Source organism: Podarcis bocagei, assembly GCF_964188305.1.
Source record: "Podarcis bocagei genome assembly, chromosome: 1".
NCBI classification, from domain to species: domain Eukaryota; kingdom Metazoa; phylum Chordata; class Lepidosauria; order Squamata; family Lacertidae; genus Podarcis; species Podarcis bocagei.
In genome coordinates, this window is record NC_138125.1 from 87,163,446 (window position 1) to 87,183,993 (window position 20,548).

Consider the following 20,548-nt stretch of genomic DNA (forward strand, 5'->3'; position numbering starts at 1 on the left):
CGCAGGTCACCTTTTTAAAAGCCTGCTTTGAAGCCTCTTCTTCCGTATTTATTATTTATCCATAATATCCCCGTCCCTTTGTCACAATTAACTCTTTCTCTCACACACATAACGTCACACCGACTTCGCGGGGAATCTCATGGGTGGAGACTGGCAGAATAATCAGCCTTTGTTGCTCTTGCCAAGTGGAAGACGAGGCTACTTCATATAGGCTTTCTTTTTATTATTATTAACGCCTTTTCTCCGCTTCTCTGCAGGAGGCTGTTGTGCTGAATGACATGTGTCCGGCAGATCCAGCATCTGAGGTCAGTACAAAAGTCAGTCCAAAAATGTACAGGGTTGGATGGTGTCAGTCACCTCCTAGTTCTCAACTGGTTTTAAGTATTGATGGGATGCTAGAAAACCTTTCAGATCTCTTCAGCGGAGATTAGAATGATACACTTTGATTGTGTCTGGTTCGTTTTGAGATACTGTGCACTCAGAGAATTTATTCTTTATCTCAGCATTGTAACTTACAGGGTAGCTTAGTGGTTAGAGAGTGTCGGACTAGGGTTCGAATCTCAACTCAGCCATGCAACTTGCTGAGTGACCTTGGGCCAGTCATTTTCGCAGCCTAAACCTCACAGGTTGTTGTGAGGATAAAATGGGAGAAGGTGAGAACCATGTGTGCTGCCTCGAGCTCCTTGGAGGAAAGGTGGGATGTAAATGTAGTAAATAAATAGCAATGGATGCAGTGGTTTTGGTATATGAGGCTCATAGTGTTCATTGCTCATTTTCCCTTCCTTAGCAGTTTAAAGAGCCATATGAAAGGTTCATACATCAGCATCTTCAATACTATGGCTATTTCAAAGGTAAGAATCTGATCCCAATCTGGGATTGGGTCCCATACAGATCGGTTTGTTTTATTTTATCTACCATTATCAGGCTCTGTAACTGATTGTTATAAAACATTTTCAGACATTTCTAAATGTTTTTAATTGTTTTGCTGTTTGCTGCCCTGGACTCCTTTGAGAGGAAGTGTAGCATAGAAATGTAATAAATGAATAGTCCTTAAGGTGCCAAAAGACCCCTCATTGTAATTTCCCCCTTATACTGAAGTTATAACTAGCCTGAAGCAACACTTGTTGACTTTAGTGGAATTTATTTCAGAATATGTGTATGCAATATCTTAATTTATTTGTCTGCCTAATATCTGTTATGTTAGATCTCTGTAAGGCTTCAGTGAATTCAGTGAGACCTATTTCTGAGTAGACATATATAGGATTGCACTGTAGATTGACATAGTCCCTCCTTATTATTTGGATGACACTGATAGCTATGCATACAACTATGCTGCTGGCATATAATAAGTAGCCCTAGTACTATAATGTTAGTTTAAAATTTTATTTAGTGGGTTTTTTATGCCAGTATAGTAGCTCACTACAATAACGATAAGCTCATAAATAAATTGATTTTGCCTATATTAGTTTGGGCTAGTTTTTCACATTAATAGTAGAATTTTCCCCCCCAGATGAAAATGTTCCTCAGAGCCCCAGTTTGCCTCTTGAAAGCTGGAAGAGTTCTTGCCCTGTGTCGAAGCCGGGTAACTTCCACAAGAAAAGTAGAGCAGAAAATAATTCAAACAAGAACTCATTCTGTAAGTAAGCTGTAAGCCTGATATGAGAAATATATTGATTGATTTGCTGTGAATGAAATGTATGATTGTGGCCTCATAGCTGCAAGGCTCCTGGGTATCTGTAAATAAACTTCTTTTGTATTATTTCTTTTCCCTTTTCAGGTTCACTTATGATGGAGACTGCACTTCTTAAAAGCAACCAACTTATGTTTGACCATCCAGAGGGGCCTGGTATTCCGCGCTTGAGAGAACCTCGGAATCTTTTTTCTGTTCCCAATGATTCACTGTTGGCTCCACTCTGGCCAGTAGAATGTGAAGTGATCAAGGATTATATCCACCACATTGGTAATTTCTTGGATTGAAATCAATGTTTTACATGGTTGATAATGTTTTGCTTTAAAGCTTTATGGCTATACAAGGAATGTGACTGAATACTTTTTCATTTGCACAAATCCAGATAACCCACTCCAAAATGAACAATGTAAGTTTAAGATTCCCCCTATGCAGTTATAAAAAATGTGAATATATAATACTCAATCACTTTTCATAGTTCTTCCAGACTAAAACAAATAAACCATTATTTCAGTTGGCTCTATGGAGATGAGATTCCCAAATTTGTTGTTATAAATGTATTGTGGATTAAATAACCATTATGGTGGTAAGATTTAATTAAGACCATTTCTCACATTCCCTTGTTATAGCAAAGAAATCAATACTTATGTTAGGAAAATATGTATAATATAATGTGTGAAGAGTGGTATCAGTATATTTGAGAAGCCAAATACACTGCCATTTCAGTGTTTGTCACCAGATGGCGGAGTGTAAGTTTAATATTGACTGTCACTCACTTTTTATTTAATAAGATGAGTTAATGAGGTCATAAAATTAATATTGTGGGGGGAAATCTATGTGTTAGCTGTGACTCATAACTTGGCATTATCAGCAAATCATTACTATGGTCTCTAATGAAAATGTTTATAAAATAAGCCCCAAGAGTCCGATCTCTTAGAACCTTCATTGATTTGGCTTCTATGTTGTGTGCTTTCCTTTCTCCAGAGTCCCAGGGCTGGAGAACTTGATCCAGCCGGTGGGCCAAATCCTGACATCTCCCATGGCTACTTTAATAGGTGGGCAGGGCCACCCATCTGTTAATTCCATGACTTACCATGGCATCAGGTGACAGACCACACAGACCAAATTAGGACCACTGCTGGACCTAATTTGGCTTGTAGGCCAAAGTTTTCCTATCACTACTCTAATTCATGTTACAGCACATAGTTTTCAGTTTAAGTAATTAAGTAATTTTATTTGTATTCCATTCTTCCTACTTATTTGTTTTCCTTGTCATACAACTAGAGATTGAGGGGAAATACTTCAATTCTTATTTAATGTCTTATTTTTTTTCTTCTAAAAGTACAAATAAGGCCACAATGGAAATAAATGTCATTATGTATTTTGTTAGAGTGGGTTCCTCCTGAACCTGAACCTTTCTATCAGCCAACAGAAAATGAAATGGCTCCAGAAGTAATGGGAGAGGATCGTGGAACTGTTGTCTATGTCATAGATCCAGGTATTTGCATATATACACTGACAATAAACTGTAATAAAAGATATAGTACATTGCATATAGTGTCCGTTCCAGTAAACAAGAATGCAGGCATGAAAAATGTAAACTCAGAAGTCTGATTTTTTAAACAGCCTGAAATTATTATAAATAGTGAAGAATTGAATCCTAAAAATAGTAGCTGCCTCAAATTTGTTAAGTTTCTAACAGCTCCATTGGTAGCCATTATGGGGGAAAGCACCTGTGAAACTACAGCATCTTTAGTTCTTTGCCCTGTTCTTAGAAAATAGTAATGGAAGCCAAATTGAAGTCATCTTTTTATTTGCAGCCAGTTTTCAGTGCTATTTGTTCATGGTTGCTCAGGACTGAGTAATTGATTTTGCAGAATTGGCACACATACCTGCTAATTGAGACAAAACTGCAGTGCTAAGTCAGTGATAGCCATGCTTCCTCTTCTGCAGCAACCAAGGGTACCTGTTTCACTGGTTCCCGAGTTGGAGGGTCGAAAGAGCCCATCAAATCAGCTGCAGTCAGCTTAAGAGATCCAGAAGACACCACGCTGTTGTTTGAATCACGCTTTGAGAGTGGGAATCTCCAGAAAGCCGTCAGGGTGTGAGTAAGAGGAACTATCTGGAACTAAAAGAGGGGAAAACTTTTTAATATTATGGTTATAATGGGTGTCGAACCTCAAACCTGGAGCCACATAGAGCCCTCCATACCTCTAACTGGCCCTGGCACTCTTCCTCGGCCCCACCCCTCACTGGTCCTGCACTGCTTCCTCCTCAAGTGCTTTTGTTTGAACTGTGTCCTTGGACTTTGATTATTTGTCTTGCTTGCTTGGCTGGAGAGAGATGGGGAGGGGGTGTAGAAACTTTTCTACAGGTGGAATGTAGCATACAGTGGTACCTTGGTTCTCGAATGGTTTAGTCGTGGAACAAATCGGCTCCCAAACCCCGCAAACCCAGAAGTAAGTGTTCCGGTTTGCAAACGTTTTGTGGAAGCTGAACTTCCTATGCAGCTTCTGCTTGAGTGCAGGAAGCTCCTGCAGCCAATTGGAAGCCGTGCCTTAGTTTTTGAATTGTTTTGGGAGTTGAACGGACTTCTGGAATGGATTAAGTTTGAGAACCAAGGTACCACTGTATTGTACAAAGGTAAGAGTCACATTTTTTGTTTTGCCAATTTTTGCCTCTAGACTTGCCTACTCTTAGGCTGAAAAGATTCCCCACCCTGGGTCTGGGTCATCAAATGACAGTTCTCTTTAGCTTTTTCTATAATCTTGCATTGGTATATCACTTTTTGAGACTTTTTTAAAGTACTAGTGTGCCCATCATACATGCCTAGATCTTCAAGTGCTGCTCATCCATCTGATGCAATCCTAAGCAGGTCAAACAGTTTTTGATATTGAGTATCTTATGACCAGAAATTTATTGAATATATTATGGGTAAAGGTAAAGGGACCCCTGACCATTAGGTCCAGTCGTGTCTGACTCTGGGGTTGCGGTGCTCATCTCACTTTATTGGCTGGGGGAGCCGGCGTACAGCTTCCAGGTCATGTGGCCAGCATGACTAAGCCGCTTCTGGCAAACCAGAGCAGCGCACGGAAACACCGTTTACCTTCCCACCGGAGTGGTACCTATTTATCTACTTGCACTTTGACGTGCTTTTGAACTGCCAGGTTGGCAGATATTATGGGTAGCTTGTATTTATTATGTTACATTATTTCAAATACCTTTAATTATTGCAATTCTGTGGACATATGTGGGCAACTTGACCAGCTCCTTCAATACTCCCTAAAAAGTCTTATGGTACCTTAAAGACTAACAGATTTTTTGTGACATAAAATTTCTGTTAGTCTTTAAGTTGCAACAATCAATTCTTGTATAATTCTGTTACAGCAAAGTCTCCTCTGAAATGTCCTTTGTGAATTTTATCTAATGCTCAACATCACTAAAGTATGAATGCTAGTTTGCTGAGGTTTCCAGTGCTTTGAAAATGTGTGTGTATGAAAATGTCTGCATGAAACCCTAGAACAGAGATTTCCAAACTGTGTCCTGACACGTTAGTGTGTCGGCTGCTGTGTGTAGGTGTGTTGCACTCCTCCCGGGGCTGGGAAGGGGTTAGTTTAACCTCTGGTTTGCTAGTAAAACTGTGTCATTAATTGATGCATGTCTAAAAAGTGTGGCACCAACATGGAAAGCTTGGAAAGCTCTGCCCTAGAGAGCCACTTCAAGCAAATAAAGACATTGCTGAACAAGATGGACCAATGGCGTGACTCAGTATAAGACAGCATCTTATGTTCCAAATAATCAATAAAATAAATGTTGAAGCTGAATAAGTAACATATTACGCATGCTGTGTTCTGAGTATATTTAATATTAACAGAATTTGCTAAACAGCATCAAATTATTAGGTAAGCATTTCCTCACCAGTGAGCTTGTGTGAGTGCATTGAAATAATATTTAAAATATATACTGCACTTAGCTTATCAGTTCTTTGTAGTTTTGATAGAGCAGCCACTTTCCCAACTGCATGCAATTTTTCTGTTGAGCTTTCAGTTCAGCAGTTTTCACACCAACTCTAAACCGATTTAAGCTCAAAGTGTGGGGTTTTATTCCAATCTTGTCCATTCATGGTTATTAGCTAATGCCCAATTCATTGTCAAAGCAATCAGCTCATGAAGTTAAGGGAATTATTAATATGTGTACACACAATGGCTTGGGCTTAAATCCATGCCTTAGTCCCCACCTGACCCTTGAACACTAGTAGCTATTTAGGTTTTTTTTTTTGAAAAACTATATGCCAAAATTCATGTCTAATTTAGATCTGAATGCAGACATTGGGGCTTCAACCATCAAGCCAAGTGTTTTTCTTCTCTCTCTCTCTCTCCACTTCCATTTTGCTTAATTTCCATCCAGCCTGATGAAGCTTCTGTAGAACTCAAAAGTTCCTCATTATTTTGTTGGTTCTAAGGAAGCTAATGTGCATTTTGGAATTCTTCTCATAGATCAACAGGGCTTCTTTGCTTTCTGTATCTCCTATCAACCAACTATTCAGGGTTATTAGCAAGCAATCATCACTTCATTTCCCTAAGGAATTGTTGGCCAATAGCTATAACCACACCAACCCAGTTGATTCAATTCAATTCAATTAAGTGAAGTAAGGGGACTTTCAGATGCTCTATTTATTGAGCAGTTATCCCAATCTGTTTGCAGGGAGGCTAGATGCTGTTGGCTATTTACTGAGCATTCATCCTGATTTGATTGTTATACAATTTTTGATTGAGGTTATACAATATTGCATCAAGGAAGTGTTATCTCATGTTTTCCAGTGTATTTTCCTGTCACTTTCTTTATTACAAAAAGTCCAGTCATGAGGAAGTGGGTTTGTTGCTCAAGACCACCCAAGCAATTGTAATTGTGCAACCTGAATTTTTTTTGTATGTTATTGAATCCCACCTGAAAATAGTGATAGTCTGGAATCACCCTGTAGAATTTTGATGATATGTAACATTTCCCTCCATGGACTGGAAAGTTTCTGATGGCTTCTTATGCATTTTTTCTTGATTACTGCATTTCAGAGGCAAGTATGAATATGAACTCACATTGCGGACAGATCTTTATACCAGCAAGTACACGCAATGGTACTATTTCAGAGTACAAAATACTAGAAAGGATGTCACCTATCGCTTCACTATTGTTAATCTGATGAAAGCCAAGAGTCTCTACAGTGTAGGGATGAAGCCTCTCCTGTACTCTGAAAAGGATGCCCAGTCTCATGGTATTGGCTGGAGGAGAGAGGGCAGTAACATTAAATATTATAAATATAACACAGAAGATGGTCAGACCCTATATTGCCTCACCTGGACATTTCGTTTTCCACATAGCCATGATACATGTTATTTTGCTCACTTCTATCCTTACACCTATACAGATCTGCAGCACTACCTCATGACTTTAGTAAAGAATCCACTCTGTTCTCAGTATTGCAAACTTCGCCCTCTATGCCGCAGTCTAGCTGGGAACACAGTCTACCTCCTCACTATTACCAATACATCCAAAAGTGCCATTGCTGCTGCTGCAAAGAAGGCTATTGTACTAAGTGCCAGAGTTCATCCTGGGGAAACAAACAGTTCGTGGGTGATGAGAGGCTTCCTTGATTTCATCTTAAGTGATTCCCCTGATGCTCGACTCCTTCGGGATCTCTTCATATTCAAGGTTGTGCCCATGCTAAACCCAGATGGAGTAATTGTTGGAAATTACCGCTGCTCACTGGCAGGAAGGGACTTGAACAGGAACTACAGAACAGTACTGAAGGAATTCTTTCCTTGCATTTGGCACACTCGAGCCATGATCAAAAGGTGCGTGACAAACCATTTTATGAACTGGATCTGAAAACCTGGGAGCAGAGTGGGTGAAATTCAGAACCACACAAAGGAAACCATTATAGAGCCTTTGTGACTAAATGTGCATTTTTAGTAATTATATATATTTTTCAAATTGAAAAGTTTATGTACATTGGTTTAAGAATCTGCACTGGAATTGTGTTTTAATCTGTTTTTATTGTTTTATCATGGTTTGTTGCTCTTGATTTGTGAATGTTGGCAAATACAGATCAGGAAGGAAAAGAAATAGTGGAATTGAATACTTGTCTTTCCTGGGAAACAAAGAAAGATAGCTACTGTGAACATGAGGGGGAATGCTGTGCATGAACAGAGATCTGTCCATAGACAATTTCCATGGCAGTTTTGTGTAGTGTGTGCAACTATAGTCCAACAGAGCATTCCTATACTTCCATTATAACTAAGGAGAGCAATCATCAGATTGAAGCACATGGTCTCTAAGCCTGCACAGTAGTGTTCATGCTTCAGTCCCTTCTCCCTCAGCATGGGAGAGAGAAGGAGACTGAAGTAACTGTGATTATATTTACCCCTTTTCTCTTGGGGGGTCCCATGGGAGCTCTGTGGATGCAGTGGCTGATCTTCCTTGTGTATCTGTGATCCTCATGAGCGTTTGGCCAACAGTGGCAATGGTTGCAGTGCAGTGCCTGGCCTTTGCCAAAAGAGAGTTTACCTGTGTATGGGGCTGAGTACCTCCTGTGTGTAGGACACAGCTTTCTGCTGTTGGAGGAGGAAAGAATGTCGTAGCACATACAGTTTGCACAAGAGGATATAATATTCACATATGGAAAGATGGGTGGGGAAATGAAGGGAAATGATGTTATTTTGCCATTTGTACCAGTACCATAAGCTGTTTGGTGCATTTCATAGCACTGGTGGGTAACATTATGACTGATGAATGGTGATAGAGTTACCCAGAAAGCTGTGGGAATGTCTGCCAGTGTTGCTGTGGTTTCTTTTGTTCCTACAGCTGTTACTGTGCTTTCTGCTTAGTTGTTGCAACTCCATGGTATTGCAACTACATTAATACAGCATTAGCTGGGAACATAGAATCAGGTTGCCTATTTACCTTAAATAATGAAGCATCAAATAGAGACCTAGCTTAAGGGATTTCATTCATTCAGGAATGCTTCTAGAACTTGTTCCAACTACTTAATTCTTACACATCAGTGGGAAAGAAACAGAACAGTATGGTTATTTGTGTGCAGCCAGCTAGCCATTTATATGTTTAATTGGTTTTGATTTCTTTGCTTATATCTTTTCTCTGCAAGGGTCCTTGAAGATCGTGAAGTTCTGTTGTACTGTGACTTCCATGGACATAGCCGGAAGAATAATATATTCATGTATGGCTGTAACAACAAATATGCACAAGAGCGATTATTCCATGAACGAATCTTTCCTCTTATGCTAAGCAAGAATATTCCTGACAAGGTGGGGTATAGTTTATAGGAAGATCTTAGTTCATTATGAATTATGTGTTGGAAATTACCTTTTGTTGCAATGTGTTTTCCTATTTCAGTTTCTTCACTCAGTTCTGAGTAAAGCATATCTCCACATTTCCTTATCTCCTGGTTTTTTTAATGAGAGTGTCTATAAATTACCTTAAAGCTGGCTATTAAATCAGGCCTACTACTCTTCTCATGATAGGAAGATACTTTTATCTTCCTAACAATTTACATTATAATGCCCAGATTTTTCATCACTTAGCTGAAGTAAACATTCTGGCTTATATTTTTTAGATTCAGTCATTCCACACTTGAAGTGATATGACAGCAGATGATGCATATTGAATCTAGGTTGTTTTTTCCTGCTTTGAGCTAAAATATAATTTCAAACAAACTCTTCATTTGGTTCCAATATGAGATTAGTAAAACATTGGGTGATATCCAGCTAAGTCATACTCAGAATAGACTCACTAAAATCAATGGGCTTAAGTCCATTGATGTTAGTTTGTCTGTTCAATGACTAGCATTAGATGTCCAGATTAGTTAATGTATACATATAATGGGCTTGGGTGATGATAATTTAGGAATTCACTGGGAAATAATATATGTTGAATATACAGGAATTTTTTAAATGCTAAGAACGGTCCTATATAGTAATGTAAATAGAGAAGATGTTCTAGTATTTCAAGAGGTGTCTGCTTGGCCACTGCAGGTTAGATGGCCCCTTGGTTGATCCACCAGGGCTTGTCTTATGTTCTAAAGAGAGATAAGAAATTAGTTCTAAAAATACAATCTAATTTTACCAATCTGGATGTTTAGTTTTCTTTCAACAGCTGTAAGTTTCAAGTCCAAAAGTGCAAAGAAGGAACAGGACGGGTTGTGATGTGGCGAATGGGGATAGTGAATAGCTATACTATGGAATCTACATTCAGTGGGACAACTCTGGGTAAGTGTACATTTTTGTCCAAGACCAAAGTAGACATTATCTGTCAATGAAAAGCTGGTGGTAAACCGCAGTACAGTAGTGGGATGTAGCAAAGGAGTGACTAACTTTTGGGGGGCCGAGGGTCAACATTCACTTTTGGCCAGCCTTCCAGGGATCACATAGCAGCTGTGAGTGTAGCTGCCCCACATTATTGCAACCACAGGACACATACATGCACATGCATGCAGAATACACACAGAGGCACCCAGAGCCTTTCCCCTCAGCTGATCCACTATCACCATCACATCTATTTTTCCATTATCATGCTCTGTAATTTCTGGCTTGTCATAACAATGGATAGAAAGGTAGGAAGAAAGAAAAGAAAGAGGTTAAGTTATAACCTCTGTTTCAATCATCAATGTATTTAATAGTTTTTAAAAGACATTCAGCATATAATTTTTCCATGCTGGATGTTGTGCACTGGAGTGTAATTTGCTAAAGATTGAAGAACTACTTGTCTGTTTGTCTTTCTCAGGCAATAATAATAACTCTCATTTTACCTATGAGGATCTCAAATCTCTGGGCTACCATGTCTGTGACACCTTATTGGACTTTTGTGACCCTGACCGTTCTAAGGTAAGAGTTTCCTGTTACTGCTAAGCAGGGTCAACGGACAATGATGGACCAGCCAGTGTCTTTAACTATTTATTGTTTTTCTGAGACCAGCCTCTGATACTGCCTTTTTTACTTTTCATATTTTGAAAAGGTGTCTATCGAAAGCCAGAGATATTTGGATTTGTAATGGAAGCATGGTCGGATACAAATTTGAGACATGCATTTAGCAAAGCTCCTAGTTTTCCTCTCGGCTGTTCATATATCTGAGATGTGCTAAAATCTTCAAGTAGTTATTATTTATTTCATAAATTTATATACTGCTTGATTGTAAGAAAGCCCCCCGAAAGTGGTTTAAAAAAACCTCGAAATGGTTAACAAATCTATTCTACCCTGAGTGCTTCAATTCTGCTCAAATGAGATATTTGCTAACTAAAAAACTGCATTATGTAAGTTTTTAATCGGCAGTTCGTCCATGCTTTTTACCCTTTCTCTTAGTTTCAGCAATGCCTATCTGAACTTAAGGAACTACTGAAGCAAAAAATCCAGAGAAAGCTCTCAGAGCTGGGCCATGTACAAAACATAGATGGTACTTGGAGTGACATCTCTCTATCAGATGTTGAATCCAGGTAACTCAAGTCTGCAAGCTTTTACTGACTCGAACCTTAGAGAAATGACAAGGAAATAGTGCTGACAACAGGTGACGTTCCAGGCTTTATTGACAAATTAAAACCTGACATATCACCCAGTCCAAATGGCATCTACTAAAAAGTTCTTAAAGAACTAAAATGTGAAATTGCTAATCTTCTTAAAAAACATGTAATTTGTCCCTAAGATCAGTCCCCGTACCCAAGGATCAGATGTAATACCAGTTTTTTTAAAAAGGATCAGAGATGATTTGGGATATTACAGGCCAGTTAGCTTACCATCTGTTCCAGTACTGAGAATTGATTCTTACTCTCTGCTTCCTGTTTCTTAACTAATTACTGACTCATAAGAGGATCTCTCCCTCCTCTTATTCCATGCCTGCTAAGTTTACCCAGGAAACCTTGGTCTAGGATTTTATGAAAAGCTTTTTCAAATTCTAAGTACACAATGTCAACTGGATCATCTCTATTTCACGTATATTGCACAGGAGGCAGAATAGCAGTTGCTGGAAACCACAGGAGGGAAAAGTGCTCTTGTGCTTGAATCCTGCTTGCTTGTTTCCCAGCCACTGTTCAGCCACTGTGAAAACAAGATACTGGACTAGATGAGCCATTGGCCTGATTCTGGGGGTCCTTCTTATGTTCCCATGTTGCCCTGCATCACACCAACGGTTTCCTTTTCCTTTAATTAGCACAAGTGGCTCAGACAGTTCCCAGTCAGATGGCCCCCCTGCACATTTGCTCAACATGGATGAGAAGGTGAGAGTTATTCATTTTTTAGTGAACAAATCTACCTGGAAAAATATAAAAACTTCAATATCCTGGTCCCTTGTAATGGAATGGGGACACTAACCTTACTACAGATTGGGTTGCTATTGATGTTAGTGGCTCAGAAAGAGACCATTACAGGAGATGTGCATTCTGTTACTGGAAAGAAAAAATGCACATATTTCAAAGGATTTAATGAAAAATGGAAAAAATTGATTGATGAGGCTTTTTTATTTTGTTGCTGTATCTGTTTTCTATAGTTTATTTTCCTCATGCTTTTTGTACTAATTTATTGTCAATGAAAAGTATGCTAGTGGTATTGTAATCTATGCAAAGATTTTTTTTTCAATACCAAGCTTGTTTTGATACTAGCAATTGAAATTCTACATTGTATAGTCACACTGGCTGCCTTTAGAAAACACATTTCAGCAAGTTCTTTTAAACATGCCTTAAAAGGCTAGGCATTTCTGCAAGAGAAGGAGGTGCTTTCCATTTGTCTTTTTCTGTTTAAAGGACACAATTAATATCCTAGTTCTTCAGTGATATAGCAAGGAGTGCTCAGTCTCTAAATATTTTAAAAATCTACACACACCCCATAGTTGAGTTGATTTTGTCAGTTGTTTTCTGTGAGATGCCTTTGAGACCTGTTTCCACATAGCAGCTGCTAGAGTAAAACATGCATGAACTGGAAGGAGAATTGCATTTTCTTGCCAATAATGTAGTGTGGTTTTACTGCTGGGAAAATGCAGCCACAGAACTTATATTTTGAATGAAGATATCTGGACTGCCTGCAACAAATAAGTAAAGCAGGCACTTCTGTCTTTCGGAAGATGACAATTTGTACAAGTCCTAAGAAAACTATGCTACTGGTTGCTATTGGAGCCTGGATAGGTAACTTATTAGGACTATGCTGTGAAAAAGAACAAGAATTATACTGTGGGTGGGACTTAAGAACTGAGCAGAAAAATACAACAAACACTGGGAGATAAGCTGTATTTTGTATGCTTGTTGACTCAGAAGTAAATACAACTGTGTTCAACAGAACGTACTCAAATGTAAGTGTGCACAAGATTACAGCCCAAATGCCACAGAGCAATCTCAATAATTTCTAAATTATTATTTATTTGGAATCTAGGAATACTTTGGACGCTGAAAGAAATAGAAATGGACTTTAAGGCCTGGTTTGCATGTCACACTAAACCATACCATAGCTTAGCATGAACATGCAGGTGTACAAGCTGTTTGAGGGGAAACCATGGCTACTTTGCTGCTCCCTGGTCATTCTGCTGCTGTGCTAAGCTACGGTTTGGTTTAGCATGCTGTCTGAACACAGGCTCATGCCTTAGCTCTCTCAAACAATCCATAAGACAATCAGTTGCAGCTTGTGATTAGCAGACCCTCAAAGTGTCCCTATTTTCCAGGGACGTCCCTGATTTAGAGAAACCACCCTGGGTTATGATTTGATCCCGGAATGTCCCACTTTTCCTTAGGATGTTCCTATTTTCAGTGGAGAAATGTTGGAGGGTATGGAGTTATCTGATCCCCCAGCCGTCTGAAGGCAATCCTGTATAGGGAAGGTTTTTTAATGTTTAATGCTTACTATGTTTTTATATATGTTGGAAGCAGCCCAGAGAGGCTGGGGTAACCCAGTAAGATGTGTGAGGTATAAATAGTAAAATTATCATTATGGAATGGGATGCCCTTATTTTCACTTGACAAATGTTGGAGGGTATGTGTTAGTCTGGAGAGAACTAAACCACAAGCCTGGATTTGGCAAAATGTTATGCTAAGCCATGGCTTAGCTCGGGACTGCAGATCAGCACAATGACTAGGGAGAAGCAAAGTTGCTGAAATCTCCTCTTGGAATCTTTATGCTTGTTTAGTTTAGCATGCAAACAGAACCATTGTTTGACTGCATTTAGGTGGTAATTGGGAACACTTTCACAATTGTGTTGTTGTTACTTTTTTAATCTCTGAAGGATTTTAATGAGAAGAAGAAAAAGAAGAAAAAGAAACAACTCAGAACAAGGAAGGAAAGGAATGAGTTGCATCAGAAACTTACTCTGAGTCAAACACCAAAACATAAGAAAGATATCCTGGTAAGAGGCCAATTAAAACAGACCAGATAAGTGCCTTTGCTGGAGGAGGACAGCCAGCTAGAAATGTTTCTCAATGGAATGCAGTTCAACTGTTTGGATATTTCACTAGTTTTCTGTCTAGTGAGTGTTGCTTTTTTATTTTTTTATTCCTGTATTGTTGAAGTGGTCTAGGTTATTCTCATGACTGACACTTTTATGGGGCTGAATGAGACACTTGCCTCAAGCCTCAGGCCATGGGTGACTGATCAGTACCTTTTCTCCCCCCTCACAGTCCCCCCCCCATCCCCACAAGTGATTACTCTTACCTCCCCAGTTTTGCTCACATCATCCTCATTTTTTGTTTATTGTCCTACACAGTAAATTGCTGGTGCGCTGCCTCTATAGTCTTTTAAGTTTGGTGCCACTCCTCCTACTTCCCTGTTACTGGCCATAGCCAGGCCTCCACTGACTGACTGGTCACTTACCACGTTACTGTCCTGCAGCAAGCCTGGTCAGTGCTGCTATCTCTTGAGAAATTTAGGTGGGTCACTCGTTGTCTTATGGAAAGGTCTGGCTTTCTTGGGCTGCCAGGTGGCAACAGGGGTTGCCAGTGCTTGCTGGGTTGGTACTGTCTACTGACACAACTTAGTAGAGCTGCATTGTTAGAAAGACAAGCAGAAGCTTCTCATCTTTCTCAGTCCATCATTGACATGACTGCACTAACTAGCCTGGGCAAGACATGTAGTGGTTTGGGAGGTGCACTTTTTAGAGTGGAAGATTTTTGAGGTCCTACATGCCCCCAAATCTGGCTGTTCAGCCAGCTACCTCACTCTGTCAGTTTTTGGCTCTACAGCCAGCTTGCTTCCTGCTTTGAACATTAAGTCTCCACACTCCTTTTCCCATTTTCTGCTGGCTAGGAGGGAGTGCCAGTGAGAAAAATGTGGAGGTGCTGGCAGCATCCTGCCTCTGTCTGTGCCTTTAGTTTTCCTGCAATTCACTCCTCCAGGTAGAGTGTGCTAGTTCAACTAAGCAGCAGTAGGGAGAGTGAATGAGCAGGTTTATTGCTGTGTTTTGTGCAATTCCATATCAGCAGTGGAGGGAAGTGTGTGTTTCCATGCCTATACACATACCTACCCCAGTCTGACCTAGTGGCAGAAGGAGACTGAGAGAGAACGCTTCTTTCTTATTCCTTACACCTCTTTTCTTTCCTACCTGTACTCCTTCTCTTCTTGAAGCCATTGACCTTGCAACATTGTCCAAATAAGAAAACTTCTGACATGTGAAAGGGAAGAAGGGAAAGAGAGAGGACGAGTGTGTGCCAGAATCCAGACAATGATGTTTCATAGCTGTGCTATCCCAATAGCAGACTATATATAATCACACACTCAGCCAGTTCCTACAGACCAGCTTCAATCTTGTTGTGCACCAGAGTAGAGCTTTCATAGATCATAGTCAGCTTCATCAGATGCAGTCTTGAAGGTGCCACAAGACTCCCCCTCTGGAAAATTTAGTGTATGAGAGAGCTGCTGTTGTCAATACCATGAAGAACTTTGGCAGTGGTAGACATAAGTCAGTGAGTGTGGGTATGACAATGAATATGCCATGCTCTATGTCTTTCACATTGTATCTGTCAACAGTGGGGCATGCATAACCCAGCTGTAGAGGGGTACCGCTGAGCCTCTTGGGCTTGCTGATTAGGAGGTCAGCTGTTTGAATCCTCATCACAGGGTGAGCTCCTGTTGCTCTGTTCCAACCTGGTTTCCGTCATGGTGTTCCATTGCACTAGAAGTAGTTTAGTCATGCTGGCCACATGACCCGGAAAGCTGTCTGTGGACAAACACCAGCTCCCTCGGCCTGAAAGCGAGATGAGCGCCGCAACCCCATAGTTGCCTTTGACTGGACTTAACCGTCCAGGGGTCCTTTATCTTTTTTTGTTAACCTTCTAGTGTTTGTGAGAGAATATGGGGGCAGGACAATAGATAATGTTGGAAATTAAGCAGTGTGTAGGAGTGATGGCTAATCTCTCTCCGTTTATGAATGAGAGGTGTGTGAGAGCACCCTGAATGTGGCAGAGGCACCATTTACTGCTCTGCCTCAGGTAGCAAAATATATTGGGCAGGGCCTCAGTATTCTGCAGAAACAATCACTGTTTTGTTATAATTTGTTCGTGACTTCTAAGGCAGCCCACCTATTAGCCACACTGAGCCCTTTATCTCAGGAGGTGGATTGGGAGTAGAGAATCTACGTGCTCCCTCTGGCCTGGCCACCCACCCACCACCATTTTGCTTGCTGCCACCAGCCTGCCCAGCTTCCAGCTACTCTCCTGCTGTCTACTGTGCAGCAGCCAGTGGCATCCACTACCTAGCATTTTAGGAACATCATTGCTTTGCCACTGCAGTGCTGAGTTATTCTGGAAAGTCTTTCCTTAGTGTAAAGCACCTCGGGCAAGGTGACCCCAGAGAGCATCTGTGCCTCCCCCATCTTTCAACAACAAATACTGTTTAAAGTTCAACTGTATGAAATACAAAAGTTTGTTAATGGCACAGGATTGCTGTGAGGAAGCAGGTAGCCTTGTTAGTGTCTGACACATAATTATTTTTCTTTTTAAGCGGCCATATGAATGATCTGTACATAAAGGGTACAGTAGGAGACCTTACACCTATTTTTTTTTAAACCCTACAACTATAAATGTGACATTTTTAAAGGTTACAAAGCAGAGTGGGGATGAAGGTAGTTGTTCCTTGTCATCATTGATGTTATGGGCACTATCCACTATACCCTTGCAGGTTAATCATAGTTCCTTATTATCCACCTGTCCAGCACACAGCTGTTAACATTTCTTATATGCTGTGGTCTAATTAACTAGATTGTGATTCCGTAGTAGTGGTAGTAATGATAATAGTAGCAAGGGTTGCCATATTTCAAAATGATTAGTGGATATACTGCTTTTCTTCAACTGTCAATAAGTGGCTGCCTACTCTTTTCCTAGACAGGAGATAGTTTAGTTGCACATATAGCAACGCCATCCAATGCATACCCAAAGGTTGCATTCAATGGTATATCTTATAATAACAAAAGTTTATTTAATCCATTGGAGGCTTGCTTTAGCCAAGTGAGGGGGGATTTTTGTCAATTCCTTCATTACAGTACCCATGCCACCTGCACATAGTGTTTGAAAGGGTCATCCAATCCACTGGAACAGATTTTGGAGGCATGTCTGCAGGAAGAAGGTGGAATCAGCATAAAATGGTTCTATCCTCATTCCATTGACAGAAGTAGCCACTGAATCAATGAGCTTTCCATCAGCAGGAGTGACACAGTTGGATATGACCCTAAGATTCTGTCATAATCCCCCCTCCCTACAGAAAAGCATGGGGGATAATTGCATTTTGTAGACTGAAAATCACTACAATCTACTTTGGATGTGAAGAGTTCCATATTTAATCCCTGATTATTTTCAGAAAAATAATCTCATAGCAAGGCTGAAAAAAAGATCTGCCTGAGACCAGGAAAAGTTGCTGCCAATCAGAGTAAACAGGCCTGACTCAGTTTAAGAAGGTTCATATGTTCAACTAGATACACCAAATAAAATAAATACATAAGTCAAACAAAAAACAGGAGTATTCTTTCACAAGGTGTTCCATTTATAGTTGTGTCTACACTAGGGTGTCAATATATATATGGGGCACTGTTCCCATGTTTGTGTTGTGTGTGCCTTCATTCACACGCTTTCACACTGTTCCTAAGTATGACATGCACTGATACTCCTATCATTTTGGCACCAAGGGAAGATGTATTTGTTTGCTCAGGCATTTTAATTTTTTGTTTTGTTTTAATGTCTTTCTCTGGTTTGTTGGTTTGTTTGGCTACCTCTGTGCATTTTTTATGAGTTTGTTCATTATTTTATTGATATGGTTATTATAGTTTATTTTCTGTTTCAGCCTGTCCTTTTATAAGAATCAGAAGGGCAGGCAGTAAATATTTTAAATTAAGAATATATCATACACAAGTGATAAACTCAATGACATACATTTTCTTAAAATACAATATAGAAAGAACGGAAAACAAGGCAGTGGTGTAGCTAGGGCTTTTGCTGCCCAGGGCAGTCACTGAGTTTGCTGCCTCTCTCACTGTTCATCATCTGTCAGCCCCACCTCCATCAGCTACAGAGCCTGGCAGCCTGTGGGGCGGTCCCTTATGATCCAGGGGTGGTGGGTTAAGATGAAGTGCTGACTCCTCCACCATCAGCTTCAGTGCAGCTGACGCCTGACTTCCACTCAAGACCAGCAACAGACCACATTAAGAGTCCCAGAATGGGGCCCAGTGGAGGCTGAACTGGGCAACCAAAGGATCCATTGGATCCTACACAGGCACACTAAGATTAGAGATCCAATTTGTGTTTCTCTACTGTTCCAGCTTGGTGCAGCAAAACCTCAAGAAAATAGCCCTTCCCACCATCCACCTTTCACTGCAGGAACCAGAAGGAATTCAAATTGACAGTGGATCTCCTGCTCTCATCATCCTTCAGGGCGGGGTTAGCATTGTTCTGTAGGACTGGAGAGATGTAATTTCAGATATTCAATCAGCCACAAATTGACCATCTGACCTTGGGCCAGTCACTATTTCTCAGCTTATCCAGTGGTCAATGGTATTTTATTTTCAGTGTAAATGAGACTCTGCTTTTGTAGCTGGTTGTATACAACAGTGCCCTCTTTATGTATTCACATGGCATAAACATGTAGGTTGTCCTCTAGATCCAAACACACACACTATAAGCAAGCAATACTCCAAAGTGCTTATCTTGTAACCTTGCCATTTAAATGGTTTAATCCTGATAAAAGATCCTGTTTCCAAAAAGGACAGGAGATGGTAGTCTGATCTCTTCACTACTTTTAATTGATCTCTGAGACGTTGAGGGGAGGAAAATAATAAGGGGGTTGGCCGGGTTGGCTGGGCTGTGTGCACATTACTGCTTACTCCAGCTTTGCTTGGAGGGAAGCCTTCCCCCACCCCTTCCTCTCTCCAGGTTTTCTCTCTCACACAGTTGCAAAACCAGACTGGGCAGCAGCCCATCTTCTGCTTCACTGGGAAAGGGGAAGGAGGATCTGCAAAGGAAAGGGGAAGCAGAATCGCTACGGGGCACCAGGCACCATCCTGCCAGCAAAGTGCGGCTAGAGTTAGTTGCCAGGTGAGAGGAGGCACAGCGAGGGAGGATGATGGAAGAAGCACACATCTACCCCACCAGCCAAGCACCGCCTGGGGTGGCCTGCCCCCGGTACCCCTCCCTAAATATGCTACTGAAACAAGGCAACTAAATGGCACATTATAGGTCAGCAAAAAGAGGCATCTACTTTCTTATTTCCTGAAGATTGTGGGAGGGTGTAATTAGATAGGAAGGCAATCAGCCTGTTCTGTAGCCAGCTCAGCTTGGCATGCCTGAGATTCATCACATATAAAGAGACAATTTGATCATTAGCATTTGCCAGTGGCACAGGGAGATGGGACCAGAGGTGTAAATCAATTTCTTTGGCTTTCTTGTCAGATGGTGGGAAGGGGCAAACCTTCCCTGCAGGTGTAAAAGAGTTAAGTTTTGAGTGGATGTGACCTACAAGTAGTTTCTGGATTCAAATAAGTTCCACTGAGGGGGCAAAAAGTGGAGGGTACTAGCTTCTTGCTGCAATAGCATCAATGGCATTAGATAACTATGACTTCATTTATTGTATCTCTGCTTGTGAAAGAGGAAGCCAATGAACTTTCACCATTGTGTCACCCTGTCCTGTACTCCAAATCTGTTAGCATTAGTAGCAGGTTGTGAGGCCCAGACAAAATCATGCTGATGTTCTTCACCAACTGCTGGTTGGTCATCCTGATCTGATTAATGGATGAGTAATCAATGAAATGACTTTATAAAAAAGATATTGGTGAAAGGACATTTTCATTATTTTGCCTTTTAAGACCATTAGCAAGGATTGTGTTTGAAGAACTCCAATTGTCAAGGCACATTATATCAATAGACCACCCATATCTAACTATTTGAATTGATTTAGAATGCATGATGTTCCAGAACTCATGTTTATTATATTGATCAGATGGCAGGCATACATATTTGCCGATATGTACAATATTAAATTGATATATGTTCACTTCTGTAACTGCAGAGACTATTCAACCTTCAACCATGTGCGAAGTATCTTGTGCTGAATGGGACTCTCTTTGTGTGACCGTTTCCTCCTCTGAATTTCTCGACTCTCCTCTGCTTTTCCTGTTTGAGTGGAATAAGGAGTCTCTGTTAAGAGACCTTGGACAGCATCCCATTGAATCCTTTCACTGTGATTTCAGAGTGAGCCAATATACCATCTCTCTATTAAATTCCTTTAGGAAAGCTCAATTTCTCCAAGTGTTGAAAAAAATCATAGCCTTTCCAAGAGATCATGGAGAGACAACAGTTCAGAACAGAAGAACAAGCAAATGAATCAAGTACTCTGTGTGTGTCAGGTT

At 40.5% G+C, this 20,548-nt stretch overlaps 1 protein-coding gene across 7 annotated transcripts in view; it reads left to right on the top strand.

Moving 5' to 3' along the window:
- Positions 1 to 20,548, top strand: part of AGBL2 (AGBL carboxypeptidase 2) — a 28,162-nt gene continuing 7,614 nt past the window's right edge. Inside the window, exons 1-15 of one of the 7 annotated variants that reach the window (XM_081170234.1) lie at positions 1 to 305; positions 788 to 851; positions 1,511 to 1,636; positions 1,778 to 1,960; positions 3,078 to 3,185; positions 3,641 to 3,791; positions 6,757 to 7,536; positions 8,847 to 9,006; positions 9,840 to 9,966; positions 10,481 to 10,581; positions 11,056 to 11,186; positions 11,897 to 11,963; positions 13,952 to 14,071; positions 19,050 to 19,238; positions 20,429 to 20,545. In XM_081170234.1, the coding sequence (XP_081026360.1) occupies positions 279 to 305; positions 788 to 851; positions 1,511 to 1,636; positions 1,778 to 1,960; positions 3,078 to 3,185; positions 3,641 to 3,791; positions 6,757 to 7,536; positions 8,847 to 9,006; positions 9,840 to 9,966; positions 10,481 to 10,581; positions 11,056 to 11,186; positions 11,897 to 11,963; positions 13,952 to 14,071; positions 19,050 to 19,238; positions 20,429 to 20,545 (2,451 nt within the window). In that variant the 5' untranslated portion in view covers positions 1 to 278. The remainder of the gene's footprint in view (positions 306 to 787; positions 852 to 1,510; positions 1,637 to 1,777; positions 1,961 to 3,077; positions 3,186 to 3,640; positions 3,792 to 6,756; positions 7,537 to 8,846; positions 9,007 to 9,839; positions 9,967 to 10,480; positions 10,582 to 11,055; positions 11,187 to 11,896; positions 11,964 to 13,951; positions 14,072 to 19,049; positions 19,239 to 20,428; positions 20,546 to 20,548) is intronic. The other 6 variants (XM_081170236.1, XM_081170237.1, XM_081170238.1 and 3 more) reach the window with 6 other exon arrangements.